This window comes from Zonotrichia albicollis, chromosome Z (assembly GCF_047830755.1).
Source record: "Zonotrichia albicollis isolate bZonAlb1 chromosome Z, bZonAlb1.hap1, whole genome shotgun sequence".
NCBI classification, from domain to species: domain Eukaryota; kingdom Metazoa; phylum Chordata; class Aves; order Passeriformes; family Passerellidae; genus Zonotrichia; species Zonotrichia albicollis.
This window is the reverse complement of record NC_133860.1, coordinates 21,101,974-21,122,167: the sequence shown is the minus strand read 5'-3', so window position 1 is coordinate 21,122,167 and position 20,194 is coordinate 21,101,974. Positions and strand designations below refer to the sequence as shown.

The following is a 20,194-nucleotide window of genomic DNA, read 5'->3' as shown; positions in this document are numbered from 1 at the left end:
AGAGAAGCACCTGTATATCAAACTCAGCACAACCTAGTGTCATGATGAGTCTGACCAGTCTGAGTTTATCCAAGAGTAATAAGTGCTACTCAATTTTGTTATAAAACTTTTCTCCCAGATTACATGAGAAGTCTTTGTGATTTTTTATTGGCTGGCATTCTCTGTTGAAAATCTGAAGAAAGTGAAAGCTGAATATTTTAGCTACAGTGAGAGTACCACATCATGATCACATTTTAATGTGCATGCCCCGTTAAACTGTTCTGCAGTGCTATGCATTTACAATCTACATCCAGCCACAGATATAAAGTCTTTTCCAAGTCTTATCTATATCTTTTATGTGGGAAAAGTGATGTAATTCAGTAATAGCTAGGCTTCTAAAGTGAGTTCTGGCATGATACCTGGGCCCAGATCCTCCCATTTGATCATATAACTTAGTCATTAAGAGACATAACATATAAATGAGCACCTGTAGTAGAAGAGCACCTGTCTTATATGGAAATGCACAGTGTCCAACTCTGTACTACAAACTAGGAAAGTCTTGCAAAGGAACATAACTTTTATTAAGGAACATAACTTTTATTAAAATCAGTGAAGTGAGAGCAATCAAAATAAAAGACATATAAATTGAGATAAGTGTTATACAAGTGGATTATGCTAATTTAACTAAATCTGTTTCGAAACCAAGGTGCTTTAGCTCATACTGTTCATATTTCTACTAGACCAATTAGTATTCCTTCAATACCTGGAGCTCTAACACTACAGGGGGAGAATGGGACTGATGAAAATTTGGAAATAGGTCAGGCCCAGGTATCTACTAACTGAGGGAGCAGTGCTGAGAAGGGACAGTGTTGCAAGGGGATTGTGGAGCAGGAAATGATCTCAGTGAGTGACAGGTGGCCCAGGCTGGAGGACAGGAGGTCACTGCCTCTGCTAGAGACCTTTACTGGCAAGGCTGTTTGGAGGCAGACACCTTGTACAGAAGTCCAACCAGCTGTCTGTCCCCTCAGAGGCCTAGGATCCACAAGCCTAAATAATACTTCTACGAAGAATGGGGCATCCATATCCATAAAACCACTGTGGTTTTTTTGTTGGGTTGGTTTTGGGGTTTTTTATCCATGTTACCCTTCTGTCTGCTAGTTCCCAACAAAGCTGTTGACCCTATTGGCAGTACTCAAAAAATTTGATGTATTATGAAATACAAGCTGCTAACAGTAGCTGTTAAAGCCAGGACCTGGCAGCATGAGGCATCCCTGGCCATACACGTCTTGTCCCAGCCCAAATATGAAGTCAAGCAAGAAAAACAAAGGATGAGAGAGGAAAGAGCAGCAAGGACTGATTTTAGGGTGTAACCATGGCAGGACTTATGTGGGCTGCAGAGAGATGACAGAGGAGTTACTATGTCTGGGCAGGCATTCTGGATTAGGTGCTGGGAATAGAGGGGAGGCGTGGTGAAGAGGGAATAGGTGTTGTGATGAGGGCACATGAGAGAGAGAGCTCAGATTACTGCAGTGACAATTTGAAAGGCATGGGTTAAGTTATTGAGGCAATTTTCATTTGTTGGGCACTCCTATGTGTAAGTTTTATGCAAATGGTGGTCTGGACTGGGGAAAAGAAATTTTCCTACTTGGGGTTTCGTAAGTTTGTAACAAAAAAAAACCCAGTTTGAACTCCAAGTCCAATTAGTTAAAAAGTCAGTCAGTCATCAGGCACAGGAGTGGTTAGCAGATGGTTCTGTGTCTGAGAAGGAGCCCCACAAACCATTTTATGACTTAAAAGGGAGGAAAAGTTGAACAGCTTCTCCTAAAGTTTTTCCCAAAATCCCCTCCCACAAAAATGTGTTTCTGGAAAGAAAAAAAAATTTCTATGTTTTCAGCCACACAGCATAAAATGCTTTTAGGATTATGGGCACGTGGTAAAAAGGACCTGCTAAAAGACTGCAAACTTGGCTGGAACATTCCTCTGCACAAATTTGGTCAAGGATTTTTTGTGCAGATGAATTGGCAGTGTCTGTTTTCCATGAAGTGATCATGAAATGTTTGATCCTTCTCACTCCTTAGAGGCAGCTCAACTGATTTTCAGCACATGAACGCAGATCAGTTCAGACATCTTTTTCTGTCCACTCCAGCCAGATGGCTTTTGGTGTCACCTCTGCAGGTCAAACACATCACTGCTATGCTGAGGAAGCATCTTTGCTACAGTTATGTCTGGCATGATGAAGATATATTTTTATGGAGGGTGGACATGATTCCTTACAGGCATGCAGATGTGGCTGCATTCAATGGAGTAGCAGTGTACTATCCATCAGTTTCCATATGTTGTTGGCTGTTTTTACCTTGGATAATTGAATAGTTACCTCACTGTGGAAAACAGCCAGAACAAACACTTAAATTTCACTGTGAGGTAAGGTGAGTGTCTTTGGCTGATCTCTAAAAGCCCCATCATGACAAATCCTGTGGCTTTAGTATTGCAGAGAAAGTCAGTAAAGAACACTTATTGCGCTGTGAGAAAAAACACTTGTGAAAAACACACACTGTCACTAAAACAATGCCCAAGAACAGAGCAATGTATTCCTTCGTAATGTTGTTTAATCACTGGCAATTTATGGGAGATACACAGTCAAGAATTCGCCTCAGATGCTAACTCAAATGTACATTACTATAGCTATATTGTCTAGGTGAATATTCAACCCATTTGTCATTTCCTGGATAAATATAGACAGAGACTAGGGTTTTCTGGTAGTGAAACCACAGCGCAGAGAGATGCTACTAAAATGTATAGCAGGAGACTTTTGAATAAGATAATGTGATTCTACCCTTCAGCAATTCTCTTCTAAGACTTCAGAGTTTTGTGTGAATATTTTATCAACAAGAAATACAGATTTTCTCTCACTAGTTTATCCATTTTGTCTATCAGTATATTGTATATTATATTTTTTCTATGTCTGTCCATAGCAGTATAAGTGGAAGCCATATGTTCCAGAAATTTTTCTTTCCATTAGTGTGTGGCAGGAATTCAATAGTGAGTGGATTTGCATGTCCTTTGGCAAGACAGATGGATTTTTGGAATTTTCCAGTCGAGTGGTTTTAAAACTTGTAGAAAATCTGCGCCAAGGGACCCCAAGCATTGTAGTTGACCCAGGACACCTACTGCATCCTTTCTACTCAAATATGTCTATTTAATTTTTTAATAGTTATGTGGCCATTGTCCTATCTCTGAGAATGTTATAATGTGCAGAAACTACCTTCATCTGAGCCAGAGTTTGGCATCTCATCATCTATCAGATTGCTTCCTAGGAGTTACTGCTGTATTAAAATTCAAGGATACTTTCTGACATGTTTTTGTTCCCAAATGAATATGATGTTATCTTTGCCTTCCCAAATTTTATTTTCCTATTCGTTACAGATTACAGTATGAATCCAAGGATCCTATGCTGAGTAAGTTTGCAGAGAAAAGAGCTGCTGAAAATTAGTGAAGTAACTCTGTGTCACACATAGAGAAAATATTAATCTGCTGCTATAGAGAATTAGAAAGATGTCAACTTATGCTTGACCATTCTCACTTACGTGCTTTGACTTTCTCTTTCTTAGTATCTGCATGCAAACGGGATCGTGCATCGAGACCTGAAGCCAGAAAATCTACTCTATGCAACACCAGCACCAGATGCACCATTAAAAATTGGTGAGCAGCATTAAATGTCTGCTTCCCTGATGCCTTTGCATCAGTAATGTGTGCTAACTGATGTTTGGAGTATGTGCACCTCACAATCACCCTATTTGAAGCCAGTGCTTAATGAACAGCATGTTACTTCAGCAGCACAGCTGTTAATGATGGTTTCAAAACCAATGCAAAACTAGATGCTTGCTTAGATAATTCATTGCCAAAATTGTGTGGAACGTGGCAGAGATTAAAGCACTGGGAACAAGAAGAATCATGAGAACAGCATAAAGGTCTGTGCACCACTTCTATGCCCCCTTTTTTCTTTTAAACTAGTACCTTAAGAGGAAAGATACACTGGTGTGAAAATAAAAATGTGCTGATAAGGGTCAGAAGGCAAACTGAGCAAGGCTGGCTTCGTTTTGAGGACAGGTTTGAGGGACATGCAGAGATCTTTGCGAAGAGCACAGGGAAACTCTCTGAAGTATGGTCAGCCCCAAAGAAGGGGCAAGGAGGAGCAAGGCTCTCCTGATCAGGAATGTATTGTGCCAGTTCTGCTGTAGATGGCAGACACTTCCAAAAATGTTGGGCATGCCTAGTTTTTTGCTTGAGCAACAAGGAGCATCTGTGCAACCCTTCTGAGTTTTAAAATACCACCTGGTGCTCTCTTGGGAGTGAGTGTTTCCACGTTCATCAGGCTGGTGATCATAATGGTTTTCTGGATCCAAATTTGCATGAAGTGGCCTCAAGCAATTTTGTATAAATTTCTAGGAACGTCTTGGTTCTCAGGGTGATGGTACTTCATGTCTTTTCCTACTTTTAATCTTTCCTGGAAAGGCTCTAAACTTGATAATTTAATGCAGCACCATCCACAGTGTGTAGGGCTTTTGAAACATTTCCTAAATGCCACGATTCTTCATCTTCCTGGTAAGGTTGTTGCCCTGTTTAAACTGAAATCCAATTTACAATGAGTGGCTGTGTTTATAAAAGTAAACTGTATTTCTAATTAGATAAATTATAATGCAAAAAGGATAGCCATTTAGGAAAAAGTGACCTATTTTTATCCTGATCTTGAGTTAGAGTTAGAACATTCACTTTTATATTCAGTCTTACAAAACAAAATCAAATCTTTTATTTTGCACTTTTAAGACAAAGGTGATTTTCATCACCTAAGAATAAGTCAATTTGAATAAGCTCAGTTTATTTTTGATGAAAAAAGAGTTGTGAACGCTTCAATTTTTGTTACTTTTATGAAGAAGTTGTGCAAGTACAGTGTGTATTGTCACAAAGGCCTTCACTCTGTGAATAGTAATTCAGGTGGAACATTGGAGAGAGGATGATCAATACTTCTTCTGTCACCATCTTTATGCCTCTAAAAGCCTTCTATCAAAATACTGCTGAGATTTTGTCTTGCAGAGACTACACACTTTGACCCTTGACTAAAAAAGCAACCCAAAATAGTTCTGATAATTTTATTGGATTACTCACTGAGTGGGAACTGAATATATACCTAGAATATATTTTTGAATCTCTGCTTGTATGCCCTTAGGCCTCCCACTGCACTGGCTTTGTGCAGTTTTCAGAATAAAATACAAGCTACATTTCAGTCAAACAAGAGCCAAGAATACTCATTTGTACAGCAAACTTTGCCTCTGGATTGTGGCATGAGTAGATTCACTAATTCAATGCTTATCTATGGAAATGTCAATACCATTCATTTAACGTATAAATGTTTATTGAATTGCATACACAACATACAACCCCACACTATTAGAGGGAGTAAGAACATTAATATTCCCAAACCATCTTAACAGCTGACTTTGGACTTTCCAAGATTGTGGAAGATCATGTGACCATGAAGACAGTTTGTGGAACTCCAGGGTACTGTGGTATGTTGTTTTGTTACTTATATTTGCTTTTATGACTGTAGATTCAAAGGCACGAGGACTGCAGAAGATGGTGAGATCACTCTGTTACCTCGTAGAACAGCTGATAATGCAAGTCAGGTGACATGGTCACTGTCCATTACTTTGTATGACATTGCCTGCAAAGCACACACACAGGCCAAGTCTGCTTCAGAGCAGCACCTAACTCCAGTCCAGATAGTTTCATAAAACTGTGTTTCACATATTAGCTGTTAATGTTCTGGTTGTCTTCTCTTGTGACAATTACAGTACCAATGCCACACATCCATAGTTAGTTCTTAGTGCTTTTATGCCCATCTTGGTATACTGTAAAAACAGGATAAGGCTTATTCCTGTAGAAGAGCTCTCAGAGTTATGTCGACTGGGTAGGAAGGATTGAGGCAGAATATTTCTGCCGGGAAGGGAAGAAAGGAGCTTTATGCCTATAGTTACATGCCTATAGCAATCCTTGATTTACAATTCAAGTTAACTAACTGCAGAAGTCCTGGTGACCGGAAAACACTCAAGCATTACTTTCCAGAATTGGAGGAAACCCAGGAGAAATACTGTTTAAATGCCAAATTAAACTATGAATAATTGATGGTTCTGGGCTGCCAGCTCCCACATCCTGCCCACCCATCTATCAGCAGCTTCTCCAGAAAGGACACAGCAACAAAAACACATACTGGATTCTGAACACTTTAGTATCAAGACTTGACAAACTATAGTCCTTGGGATGTACAGATTGATGCAGAGGACTGAAGGCAAGAAGATGATTGCAGAGAACTTTGTTTGCTGCAATGCTGTGCCTTCAGTGAACTTAACAAGAGGAGCATAAGTGATTTCTGAGAGTAGCACAAAAAATCAAGCCAGTGCAAAGCAGTGATTCATGAGCAGTCTGTTACAGGCAACATCTAAACTAACACAAATGTGTCAGACAAATCCATTCACCTAAAGCAAACTTCTGGAAATCTTAAAAAAATACTAAAAGCCCTTCTGTTCATGTCTGTGCAAGTGTAGTGTGGGAAGGGAAGAGATTGCATTGATGTTCATAGGTACAGCCAGCCCACTGTGCTCCAGAAATGTGGCAGTCATCCCATGTGCCTCACAGATCCAGTGGGATCAGGGTCCTAAGTCTGTGCCTGTCAAGCTGCTTAGGCAGCCATTGACTCCTCTTTACTGCTACAGAGCTGGAATCTCCCAAAACTGCCTGGCCTTTCCATCTGCTCCTCACAGCAGCAGAACCAACTGCCTGAAATCGTCTGGTTTTCCTCCCCATTAAAACAGAACATCAAAAATAAAGCCTAAATAAAGTGCCAAGTAAATAGTCTCATAGAACCATTAAGGTTGGAAAGGCTTCCAAGATTGTTAAGTCGTCCAGCCTTTGACTGCATGCCACCATGCTCACTAAGGGCCACGCCCAGTTTTTTCTTGAACATCTCCAGGGATGATGACTCTACCATCTCTCTTGGCAGCCTCTTTCAATGTTTAACCACCCTTTCTGTGAGAAAATCCTGCTTAATGCCCAACCTGAACTTACCCTAGTGGAGCTTGAGCCATTTTCTCTTGACCTATCATGGTTACATGGGAGTGGAAGCCAACTCTCACCCCACTACAACCTCCACCCAGGTGGCTGCAGAGACTCCCTGAGCCTCCTCTTCTCCAAGCTGAACACTCACACTTCCTTCAGCTGCTCTTCTTTGCATTTTTTCTCTATACCTTCACCAGTTTCTTTGCCCCTCTCTGGACAGGCTGCAGCCCCTCAAGGCTCTCCTGCTTGTAAGCGGCCCCAAACTGGACACAACATTTGATGTGTGACCTCACTGGTGCCCAGTACAGGGGGGATGGTCACTGCCCACTGTTGTTGACACAGGCCAGGATGTCCTCGGCTTTCTTGGCCACCTGGGCACAGCTGGATCGTGTTAAGCCACTGTTAACCAGCACACCCAGGTCCTTTCCTGCTGAGCGGTTTTCCAGCAGCTCTGCCCCCAGCCTGTAGCATTGAAAGAGGTTATTGTGTTCCAAGGCAGGGCTGACATTCAATCTCATTGAAACTCATGCCACTGGCTTTGTCTCAGGGATCCAACTTTTCCACATCTCTCTGTACAACTTTCCAGGTCCCCACCTGACTTGATGTCCTTTGCAAACTGACTGAGGGATACCTTTGATCTCCTCATCCAGACCAGGATAAAGATGCAAAACAGGATTGGTCCCAACACTGGACCCTGGGGAACTCCCAGCCACCAGCTGGATGTAACTCCATTCATCACCATTCCCAGGGTCCAGGTGTCCAGACAGTTTTTCACCCAGACACCACAGCTGTCCAAGCCATGAGCAGCCAGTTTCTCCAGGAGAATGCTGTGGGAGATGGTGCCAAAGGCTAGAGTCCCCATAGACAATATCCACAGCCCTCCCCTCAACTATCAGGTGAATCACCTGCTCATGAAAGGAGATCAGGTTGGCCAGGCAGGATGTGCCATTCCCAAACCCCTGCTGGCTGTGCCTGATCCCCTGCACTGTATTTGCCATGTGACTGCATCCAAAATGATCTTCTCCATCATCTTCCCTGGCACCACAGTCTGGCTCACAGGCCTGTACTTCCCTGCATCTATTTTCCTGCCCTTCTTGTGGATGGACATCACATTAGCCAACCTCCAAATCATCTGGGGCCTTCCCAGTTAGATAGGATTGATGATCAGTGAGGCAGAGCAGCTTGGCAAACTCCTTCTCTAGCTCCCTCAGCACCCTTGGATGAATCCCACCTGGTCCCGTGGACTTGTGAGTGTCTCAGTGGCTCCCTCCTGCTGGACTGCACAGGTTCTGTTCTGCTCTCTGTCCCTGGCTGCCAGCTGAGGCTGGTTCCCCGAGGATAATCAGGCCTTACTGTTGAGGTCTGAGGCAAAGAAGGCATCTGAGCCTTTTCCTCATTCTTGGTTCCAGAATTTGTCTGTGCATCCAGTCAAGGATGGAGATTTTCACTGGCCCCATTTTTGTTGTTGATGTATTTATAAAAACACTAAGTAAAATACTGAAGTTAGAGCACCACGTTATTGGTCACATTGTGGCTCCAGTGTTGCTGTAGCTTTCTGTGGTTCCTTCCACAAACATAAAATACAATTTGAAACCAAAGTACAGTTCTCATTTCTTTCTGGCTCTGATTGGACATGACTTCTCTTGTTTTGTATTCAGTGAAGGGAATAATTTGTCTAATTCAGGGCTTAAATGGGCAGTTCTAATTTTTTGTGAAAGGCACAATTGTGCATGGACTTCAATTGATTTTGTGGCTATTATATCTTCACTCAGTTGTTGCGTTACTGACAAGTGTTTTGTCCTCTGCAGCACCAGAGATACTACGGGGATGTGCCTATGGCCCTGAGGTGGACATGTGGTCCCTGGGGATTATCACCTACATCCTGTAAGTGCAAATGTTGATAGAGAGAAGTTCACTTTGCAGCATCCATAGGATATCATTACAATATGAGCTGTGGCATTGGAAAAGACAAGATTCTGAACTTTAATGTTATATTCGTAACCTTACTGAAGTAAGTCAAATCCTAGAGGAACATGGCAAAACACAGTCTAAATATTTGATAACTTTAACACTTCTTCCTGAATAGCAGCAAGACGTGCAGAATCATGCTACTAATGTGAATGAGTATAGAACAAAAGTTCCAAGCACTTGTGTTTAAGTAGGCATTTTTGTCTAAGTCTTATTGGGGTTAGTCATGATTCAATTGGTAAGAATTACGATTACTTTATTCTATTGATTGAATCTTTCAAAGGAAGATTATTGAGAAGGAAAATTGCATATGAGGTATTGACTCCCTTCTTTATGGGAGAATAATTATGAGACTTAATTTAGACCCTTGGCAATGACAACACTTAGCTCATGTAGTAATATACAATACTTCTAGAATGTTCCATGGGGACAGGCAGGGACTGGCTGCCAACCCAGAAATGGTGATGGGAGAGGCAGCAAACAGGAGGGGATCTGCAGAGGGGTTCTGCCTGGCCACCACTTACTGAAGCACAAGCTTTGGAGGCTGGATCCATGTGTTTTAATACACTTCTGCCAGACCTGGAAAAATAATGTGCCCAGAATGTGCTTGCAGTGAGGTGTTTCTCCTCTTCAGCAGTGGAATGTGATGCCGCTGTTCCACCCATGGTTATGCACCACTCCCAAAACCACATTTCTTCCTTGAACCTCAGCCTTCTTTTTCAGAACAGTAAGCGCATTGTGTTTAAAAATACAGAAACAAGTTAAAATGTAAGGCTTTTCTAGATTTGCTGCTGTCTTGATCATTATGATCCACTGGTGTTTTCCTCTCATCATCTTACTGCCTGTTGCAGAGGAGGAGATAGCCTTTCTCTGTTAAGCTCAGATCACATACTGGCTGAATAGAAAATTCACTTTAAAAAATCTGATTATGTGTGCAGGCGTGATTAAAGTGCAATGAAGCGATAAAAAAAAGGACATTATACAAATGGAAACCACATCTATGAGTCTGCTTTCCCTGAGGCCAGCAGTGTGGATCTCTGCTGGGATCTGTATTATTCAATGTATTTATATATGCAGTCATTAGTGAGATCACAAGACTTCTAGATTGTATGTAGGTTACCTAAATAAAGATGAGGCCTGATCATGAAAACTTAACAAAGGTTTTTACATATTGTGGCTGATAGGATGGAAAAAAGTACAGGGATGAGCATGCCTAAAAATCATTCCTAACTGGATATATAAAAACTTGAACTTCATGTGTAAGGTGGGTTTCCTCAGCTAATTCCTATTCCTCTGGCAAGAGTTACAGGGATTCTGATAAATGCTCTATAATCCTATATTAATAATCCTATATTAAACATATGAAAATAGAAAAATTACAGTTAGAAAAACCTTTCCCAGTGTTTAAGAATACTTATGACAACATTTCTCTCTGCTATGTAGAATTAGGAGTTCATGAGTACATCCAGGAATGGTTTCCCAAAGTGATCTACAGGACACAAAGTAGAGAAAAATACTACCATGAACTGTTTCTAACAACCCAAGACTAATTAAACTTTGATTAATTAATTTCTTTTTTATCCTTTCAGACTTTGTGGCTTTGAACCATTTTATGATGAAAGGGGAGATCAGTATATGTTTAAGAGAATCCTGAGCTGTGAATATGACTTTGTGTCCCCCTGGTGGGATGATGTGTCTCTGAATGCCAAGGATTTAGTAAGTAAAGCAAAAATGAGACTGGAGTATTTAGTATTTCTGCCACTGAGAAAGAGTCCATTTTGGGGTGGGGGCAGATTAATTGGTTAATTAATTGTTTATAATTGTTTCCTCTTGTCTTTGCTACATTATGGTGCTGTTAATCTACCCTGTTAGTCCAGTGCTGTAATTTGCACTCAGAACCTGGATATTCAGGTCCTTCTGTGAAGCAAGCCATAGATTGTTGGCAGCTGTCACAGTGTTCGTGTATGCCTGCCTTTCCTTCCAGCTCTGAAGTCTTTCACCATTCATCTTTTCCGGACAAACACCTTCAGGGGAATGTAGAAACAAGCCCTTTTTTTTGTGCAGTTTTCAAGCCTGCATTTTGGTGAGGAATATAAAATGGAATGAAACTTTCCTCCCACTGCTTTTTCTGACATATTTTTTCTGTCCATTTAAAGTTTTTTTTTTTGGTAGGTGAGGAAAGACTGACTACTTTTAAACATGCTCCATTAGCAAAATGCAAGGGCTGGCATGCTATCTGCACTCTATTATTTTATTACTGGATAAAGTAATTTGGACCAGGAGACACTGATCTGCAAAGATAGGTATGCTTGAGTCTGACTTTTGTCAATAATAACTTGCATAATTCAGTAATTTCATAAGCACTGAAAACACAAGTGCTCTGTTCCATATACACATATACAAACTGTGTCACAAAATACTACGTCACTGGTGTTAGTGAAGTACTTCAGGATATTTCAAATGGAAGGACTGTAGAATTTCAAAGTACTTTTTTGGTGTTTTATGAGATGTGAAATTTTTCTAAGGCCAAAAAAAATATCATTTAATGCCAGATAAACAGCAGTCTGCAGGTAAAGCTTTTGAACGTTGCATAGGAAATTGTAGATAACAATGATGACCATGACTCTCAAAACCCATGCTGTGGGCAGTTCAGTGTTCAGCTGAATGGATTTCCTTAACTCAAAGACTTCCTTGGAGACACAACCAATATTCACCACAATGCCTCTTCTCCTGCGTGCACTTCAGGGCAGCAACTTTAAAGGTATTTGTAGGGAGATTTCAGGGAACCCTGAAGCAAGTTTTCCCTCACCCTTGGGCACATAGGAGCAGTGGAGCCCTATGCCATCACTTGCACTGCTCCAAGAGGGTCTGCAGTCAGGAGAGCTGGGTAAGTGTGGCTCTGCAGAGTGCCATCTGTGTACTTTGTTACTCCATCCTCACCTTTCTTCTTTTTTTTAAAACTCCACTTGTCCAGAGATACAATAAAACTCATGGTATGTCAGTTGACTGGACACATTTTGTATCCAGCAGGACCATCTCCAGTCCCAAGGGTATGTTTGCAGTGCCTTTTCCCAAAAGTACCCTACTGTCATGTTTGTAGAAGTCCAGGTTTTCTGGCTGTGGTGATAGAAGGAATGGTGTAAAGAGCATTAGTTCCAGAGTGGGCTAAGACAGAAAGACTTGTGTAATGCTTTTTTTAATATGTACATGAAGTCTTTCAGTGACTGAAAGAAAAATTTCCTTTGTGCTGTGTATGACAGGGACTACGTGGTACAAGCAGGCACATAATTTAAACCTTCTAATCCAGTTTAAGACTTGTCCAAATCATGAAGTAGAGAGAGAGACTTCTCAGAGACTTTGAGAACCTCTTAGGGTTTTTGTGACAAGTCAGACATGAAAGAGCCTATGACAGATACAGGTCAGCTGCATTGGTACATACCCTTAATATGTTGGTAACCAGTTGATACTTGCTCTTCTTTCTTCCCCCTTAGTGGCCGTCTTAATCAGATGTTATTTATGGAGGACCAAGAAATGCCAGAAGCAAAATACTTGCAAAGACACAAATGAAAACTCCTGTTGGTTTCTTAGAATGTCTCACCTAAGATGCTCTCCAAACCAAGGCCAGAGCCCCCAAATGCAAAACTAGGTAAATCTGAATGAAGAATAAGGTTGACAGTCTTTTTTATTTCTTGCTTGTGATGCAGGTTAAAAAGTTGATTGTTTTAGACCCCAAGAAACGCCTCACCACTCTACAGGCTTTGCAGCACCCATGGGTCACAGGGAAGGCAATAAACTTTGCACATATGGACAACGCACAAAAGAAACTTCAAGAATTCAATGCCCGGCGTAAACTTAAGGCAAGTCTCTGCTCATAGTCTCTGTTCTGGCTATGAAAGCTTGCAATTAAATTGTTTTTTAACCCCTGTGTGTTCTCAGAGGCGTGTCCGAACTTCAGTGGCTAAACCAGGTGCCAATATTAAAATCTGAACACCTATTGGTGACCACAGCATCTCCCAAAAAAAACCCTACTTCCTGTCAATGTCAAACCACGACAAGTAGCCTTGCAGAAACCTTGCACATTTTTGAGGACAATATTCCATGGTGTTATGGAAGCTTTTTATTTGAGATGTCTGACCAAGATTGAAGAAGTTTTAAGTTGATTCAGTCAAGCCAAAACAAATAAAAATGGGTGAAGTTGATTGAAAACTCTATCTACACAGATAGGACCGCTGAGGATGTACAAACCTTTCACAAAGTCCTTACTTTCCATCTTTTCTTCCCTTCTTCCTTTCTTGCTTTTGTCCATCCATCTGTCCTGTATTGCTGGTGCATCCTTAGAATACTGGCCAGAAGGAATGGCATACTGAGTCATGTTTTAATGAGCATCCATCCGTCTAGAAGAAAGTTAGTCTATTAAAGAATATTTTGATCCCTAACCCACCTGTACCTGTCAACACGAAGCAGGAGGTTTAAGCCATCCTTCTGCATGAATTTGAGTCAGCATTTCAGATGTGTAGATCCATAAATATCCCCAGGATGCTCCTTTACCTGTCCACATATCTGCCATGGGAAGAAGCAGGGAAATGTCTTTAGGTGCAAATAGCAGGCAACTGGGCACCTGACTGACATGGTATCAGGAAACTTTCTTTTCTCCTAATCCATTATTTAGTTTTTAAAGATTTTCATCTGATCAGGAGATAATTCCAGGGATATCTCAGCACAGGGATTGTTAGCAACAGCTACAGTGAAGCTGCCCTTCTAACCCTGGGGAATTAGAGTAAAAGCAACTTAACTGAGAGCTTTAGTAAATTCCATAGAAAAATCCATTCACAAAAAAACTGAGCCTAAACTTAGGATTTGCTATTTTTTTTTAGTAGAGGACTGTAGCAGAGAATTTCTACAGGGCAAAGAAATTTTTTTTGTAATTTACAAAGTTCTCAGAGATTATAGATATAATTCACATTGACATTTTGATTTTGTTTTTCTTTATATTTTTTACACCAGAGATATTTTTGAAGCTCATTTTATTTAGGCCCCTACACTAAATCAATTTATTATTTTGTGATTACAAACTATCACTTTTTATAAGATTATTTCTTCAGTGCTTCTCTGTTAAAGATTAAATTACCAAATCTGCAATTATTAAGAAGATTGATTGAAGTTAGCAGTTCTTGTAGAGTTAATAATTTTCCACAAATATATCTGTAAAAGAAACAATAAATTTTTTGACAGTTAACTCCTGGTCAAAAAAATAAAACCAAAGCAGACATCAAAGTAGTGAGTACACGCTTTGGCGGTTATTTGTTAGTAAGAATAATATGTAATTCTTTTCTCTTTCCCAACATAAAAGTCCATCACCAGACTTTCTTTATGTAAAGACAAATTTTAAAGAGTAAGTCTAAAGGTCTCAGTCAGGATTTGGTTTCTCATAGGCTGTGTTGAATTTGTTTCATAAACATCCAACACTGCTTGCGACACTAAATTACATTGAAAGTGCCTTTAGACATTATAGTATCACTAAGTGGCTTGTTCTGTTTGTGATCAGTTTTCCAATGTCCTGTCACCACCAATGTGGATGTCTGTGATTTTTCCTTTAAGAGGTCTATTCTGTCAAAATTCTTGCCCATTTCTTTGGTTTATGTCTTATAGTATTTCTTCATGATCTGTTGTAGCTGATTCTTTTTTATTTACAATATTTATGTTATCTGCTTTTCATTAAAATCTTTTTTTCTTTTTATTTCTTTGAGGGAGTTTTTTGTTTGTTTCTTTTTTGTGTGTGTTGTGTGTGTGTGATTACCTCTCCAAAGAATCCACAAAACTTGCTATATTCTTCATCTCTTCCTGCAGACCCGCTTTGATGTCTAAGCAAAAGCTGCCAAGTCAAAAATAGCTTGAGCTGTCGCACACAGAAATTAGCATTTATTTTTCTCACCTCTGTATGTCTGGTTTTTTTCAGGCAATAAAACTGTTCAAGGCAAGGGCTAATATAACTGTCTTCATGTGTGTCTTCATTTTTTGATATTACATGTGATAAGAAATCCTCCTCCTAGTGTGTATTTTCATATGCCTATACTTAGGAAGGTGCCCATCTGCTCTGCAACATTGCGCTTGGAATATGCAACAGTGCAATAGTGAAAGATATTGTGTTCCTTTGTGAAATTTTCATGGAATAATCAGTGGCAGTACTGGTGTTTTTTATTATTATGGCAGAAGATGATGACTTTCTTTTTTGCCGTGAGACTAGAGTGCAGGACACCTGAAGTAATTTCTAAAAAAAACAAAAACAAAAACACAAACCCAAACAAAAAAACCCCAAAAGAAACAAAAAACCAGCCAGTATAGCTGAAAAAATGTTCATGTCACCCAACCTGTAACCTTGGGAAAGCAGCAATTTTAAACCTCAACCCAGTATGCCAGGCGGCCTTCTAAATCCACCCAGGCCCAGGCAGGTATCCAAAGCTGACATTCCCAAGAAGACTGAACGCAGTTGCTGCTGTCGGGGCAGTGCTGCATGCCCACGGGCCGCATTCCCTAAGGGATGTTTGCTTGGTCCCCTCTCTCCCAGGCCGCAGTGAAAGCCGTGGTGGCCTCCACACGCCTCGGCAGCGCCAGCAGCCACAGCGCCCACGAGGGCCACAAGGCCGGCCCCAGCCCGGCGCCCGGCCGCGACAGCCAGCCTGCCGACACGGACAGGCCCACGCAGGAGGCGACAGCGGCGGCTCCCGGAGAAATGCCTTAGGTCGATGGCGCTCGCTCGTGTCGGCGGAGATGTCATTTCATACACCAGCTACCTTGTCATCCAGCGAGAGAGATTAGCAAGCTTGGCCTCTCTGGTTCTGCTTCGGGGTGCCACAGGCCCCGCCTGATGATCCTACCTTCAGTGCATGTGACTGCTTATGAAAATAGTAAACTGTTCCATTAGGCATGTCATGGAAACAGTGTAATTTGCAGTAATATCGGCAGGTGAAAACATGGGGATTATTAACTACCTACCATAATGTGTATACTTCATCTATCTAGTGTTCCTAGGTGGCATTTGAAACAAAATGCTATTTTGTTTGGTTTTATGGAAGTAGGTGTCTTATCTATGTTGTGAGTTTCTTTGAACTGTTTCCTTCCAGTTTCATAGTCCTTCAGGAGACAAAATGGAAGGAAATACCAAACCAATGCTTTTAAAACTGATGTATGAAATAATGTTTTTTATCTGTAAAATTGAAAAAGTATTTGGGGATTTACATGCAAAAAAAAAAAGAAAAAAAAAACCACAAAAAAACATTCCACTACTTCTGAGAAGAAATTGAAATGGTAGTTCCACTGGGCATGAAAATGTACATTGTTCAAGCTTGCATTGAGAATGCCTTATTCTGACTTTTCTTGTTTATATACAGTATTTTAATAACAACCAAAATTACTCTGCCATTTCATTCCACAGTAAAGTCTTAGTGAAACAAAACCACAGACTAAACAAGGATTAGAATACATGCAAATTTCTGTCATACCATTTTATTTATTCATTAAAATTCTAATCTGCAGATAGAAGACATTTTATAAGCCCTAAGGGAATAATCTATATTTAAATAAGCTGTAAATGCTTGAAGGAAGCTATTTCACAATTACTGATTTTGCTTTGAGGAAACACTCTTATACAAGGTCTGGGAGCAAGTAGTATAATCTAGTTGGTTCCTGGGTAGTTTAACCTCATGAGTGAGCAGTTTCCACTTGTAATTAGTCCACATTTTCCTAACAAAGGATGCCTCCTGTAAAGTGATCCACCAGCACGATCTTGCATCCACCCAGAGCTGTGTCTTGAGTTAGCAGCTGTGTGCATCAATCAGCTTGCAAAAGTAGGGTCAGGCTCTTCAGCTATCTTGATGTTCTTGTTGAATGTGATTGATAGGAACTGAAAAACTAATGTGCATCAGTGTGTATGACCACTTACACTTGTTTGTTATCTATTTGACAGCATGTGACTATTGTACTGATATATTACAAAAATGGCTAAAAGAACCTGACATTCAAAAATGTCATTTGTGCTTGTTAAACTTTTTAATACTGATAGTTACCTAACATCCTAATACAATCATCATTCCTCTTTAGCTTTAATTGTTTTTATGTTGTTGTTAGGCCTTGCACAACTTGCCTTGAAAAAATATAGCAGCTACTGAAAAAAACAAGATTTTAATAAAACATTCAATAACTACATTTCCTGATGAAATTAAAGGGTAATACAATGTTATTCGTATGGTAGATTTAATAAATAAAATGTGCCCTAAATTAATATATAAAGGAGGATTAAAGGTCCTGTCTTTACAGGGTGAAAATGCATGCTAATGGATTTATTATACTTGAGATTTTTTATCCATTTCTCAGAACTCTCTGAATTTGAACAAAAAGTTTTGCTAACTAGGAAGGGTTGAAATGTGAAATACATGCATCCATTCAGTTTTCAAAGCACATACTTCAAGGTCAGCAGAAACATCTGGTGGGGGCATAGCAGCTGTATGCAAGCCAATGTGACACTTTAATGGAATTTTCCCTTGGAAACAAGTACAGCAAGATTAATAACTTTGGACAAGATCATCCACCTGTCTCACTTTTTACTCTCTGTCTTACCTCATTTGAGGTCACTGAAGAAAAGAGGCAGTTCTCAGCTACTTTACTCCACTCTCCGATACTGTAGTGAAGTCGTCCAAGTTTAGTCAGTAGGGAAATTTGATGGGAGAGGCTGGATTTTTATACCATTTCTCCTTCATTTGGGATAATTGCTTCAAACCTGCAGAAGTGGAGTTGGCTGAGCAGTAACTGCACATGTGTGAGAGTTGAGCATAAATTCCTTCATCTGAGGCACAGTTTGTTGAGCTGAAAAGTGGTCCCAGCTGATTCCCAATGGTGGTTTTTGCTAAATTATACCACAGAATATCATAACTATGAGCTGATGCTATCTAAGAGGAGACCTCTCTGTGACAGCATGATCTTCAGAGGCAACTCAGTTTTGTGTCAGGTTGGGGGGCTTCAGTTGTTTTTGTTTTTATCATACTCAGCATTAAGCAATCAGGATGTCTGTGCTGAGGCTGTGATTACCAGTCTGTGACTTGGCAAAGCACAGTGCCTAGCTGATATATTTGATGTATGACAGCAGCTGGGTGTATGCATGCACTGGAAGATGCAGGTGTTACCTGCATTGGCTTTGTCTGAAAAATCACACCCTGGTGGCATCTGCTGTAGTGCAGACTGGGATGTGCAACATCAGTGTCTTACTGTGGCTGAAAAATATGAACACACTTGAAAACTGCTGGGGAAAGACCAGATGTTTCCAAATCCATGGTTATAAGCTAAGGAGAAAGTTACTTGTGCTCTTTTCTGTTGAAGTCCTGAGCTTTAATTCTTTAGAATATTTACCATATTAACAAAGTTCTTTAAGTACAAAAGGGGAAACTTTTCAATATTTTTGAAGTATTTGAACTTAGTAAAACTTTTCCTGTAAAAGCAGACTTCAGCACTAGTCAATTGTAGGGTAATATTTTAGAGCTGAGATGATGATAAGATTGCTGTTAAATGGTAAGGAAGTCCTGCCTTTGCACCACAGCAGGCATTTTCCCAGTTTCAGAAATATTCCCTCCAAAATAGAACAGATTTCCTGTAATTCTAAACGCTTTTGCTTCCAATTTTGTCGATGACACAGTAGATTGCACTGTGTGAGCCTGGTGCTGGTTTGCTGGCTGAAGTTTGTACTCTAAAGTGTGCAAACATGCTGTAAAGAGGCAGACACACCATAATCAAACTTCTGAATGCAGAATACCATCCAGGCAAAAGTTTTTGATACAGCAGGTTCTTCAGAAGAAGGGTACTAAGGGTACTGTTTGTCCACACAAATGAGCAAGCTGTTGGACACACAGATTATGATAAAAACTACCCAGTGGTCCCTTTGCCTTGGTGAATACAGCAAAATGCTCTGAAACGCTGTGTGGTAGCAAATCAGGATCAAAGCATCAACCAAAGAGTTTTTTGAAGTGGCTCAGACCAGCAGGGTGGCCCAGGCTGCAGGAGGCTGTGGCTCACTGGCACTAGGCCTCCACACTTTCCAAATGAATCACCTTCTCCTACAACTCACGCTGCAAGTGGAACACAGAAAGAGCTGGCAGCCATATAGGACAAGTGAAGACAACAGCACATTTTCTGCAGCAGGGAAAGGGAAAATTATACTGGGAGCTGTTAGTGTCCAACTCAGCAGAAGGAAAGCAATATCTGACAGGCAGCAAATGCTGCAGGACTCTGGAAAATAAGTCCTTGTCTTTAAATAAATGTCCCTCAGCTCTTGCACCCCTCTGGGGTTTTGAGAGCAGTGTAATAAAGTGTGGGATGGAGGACTCCCTGCAGATCCTTGCACGTTGTCCTGCACATTGCCTGCTTACAGAACGGCAGACAAAAATGTCAGCACAGTGCCTTGACCCGAAGCTTGTGCAGAGGCTTTTCCTCCTGGAGAAGAACTAATTTTTGTGTGGCTGAGCCAACATTGTTGCTGCTGAGGTTATGTGTGCATGGCATTCAGGTAACAAAAATTATCAGAGGCTGACCAAGAAAGATGCACAGTTAGAGCTAGAGACCAGTGCTAGGGATACACACAAGTCCTGAAAATAACTAAGGTAACATAAGAGACAGGCAGAACATCCTTAAAGTTACTTTATAAAACAATAACAATATCCTTTGTTTCCTATCAGAGTTAATCCAGTTGGAACATAAACAGAGTTCATTCTTCTTTTGTGTAAAGAATTTTATATTAAATTCCCTGATAAGCCCCTGCACAAAAAAGCCCGTGTTTTGTTGAACAAAAAAAAAAACAATCAGCTGCATTGCAGAATAAGAAGAAAATAAGGAAGGAAAAGGGGAAAAATATGGGAGAAATATTTGCCTAGCATAGACACAGAGCTCTAGAGCAAGGATTGAAGAGAGTTACAAAGATGATGACAGGACAGGAGCAACTCTTTTATGGGGAAAGGCTGAGGGAGCTTGGCCCTCAGGGATGACTGAGAGAGGATCCCATTAATACATGGGAATACCTGAAAGAATGGTGCCAAGAGAATGGACCAGGCTCTGCTCCATGGTGCTGAGCAATAGGACAAGAGGAAATAAGCAGAAA

General features: G+C 40.6%; 1 protein-coding gene across 1 annotated transcript in view; it reads left to right on the top strand.

The window, feature by feature from the left end:
• The window catches only part of CAMK4 (calcium/calmodulin dependent protein kinase IV), a 139,023-nt gene extending 119,051 nt beyond the window's left edge, over positions 1 to 19,972 (top strand). Inside the window, exons 6-11 of the mRNA XM_074533416.1 lie at positions 3,588 to 3,678; positions 5,469 to 5,543; positions 8,898 to 8,973; positions 10,647 to 10,773; positions 12,762 to 12,914; positions 15,623 to 19,972. Coding sequence (XP_074389517.1) covers positions 3,588 to 3,678; positions 5,469 to 5,543; positions 8,898 to 8,973; positions 10,647 to 10,773; positions 12,762 to 12,914; positions 15,623 to 15,796 — 696 coding nt within the window. The 3' untranslated portion in view covers positions 15,797 to 19,972. The remainder of the gene's footprint in view (positions 1 to 3,587; positions 3,679 to 5,468; positions 5,544 to 8,897; positions 8,974 to 10,646; positions 10,774 to 12,761; positions 12,915 to 15,622) is intronic.
• The last annotated feature ends 222 nt before the right edge of the window (positions 19,973 to 20,194 follow it).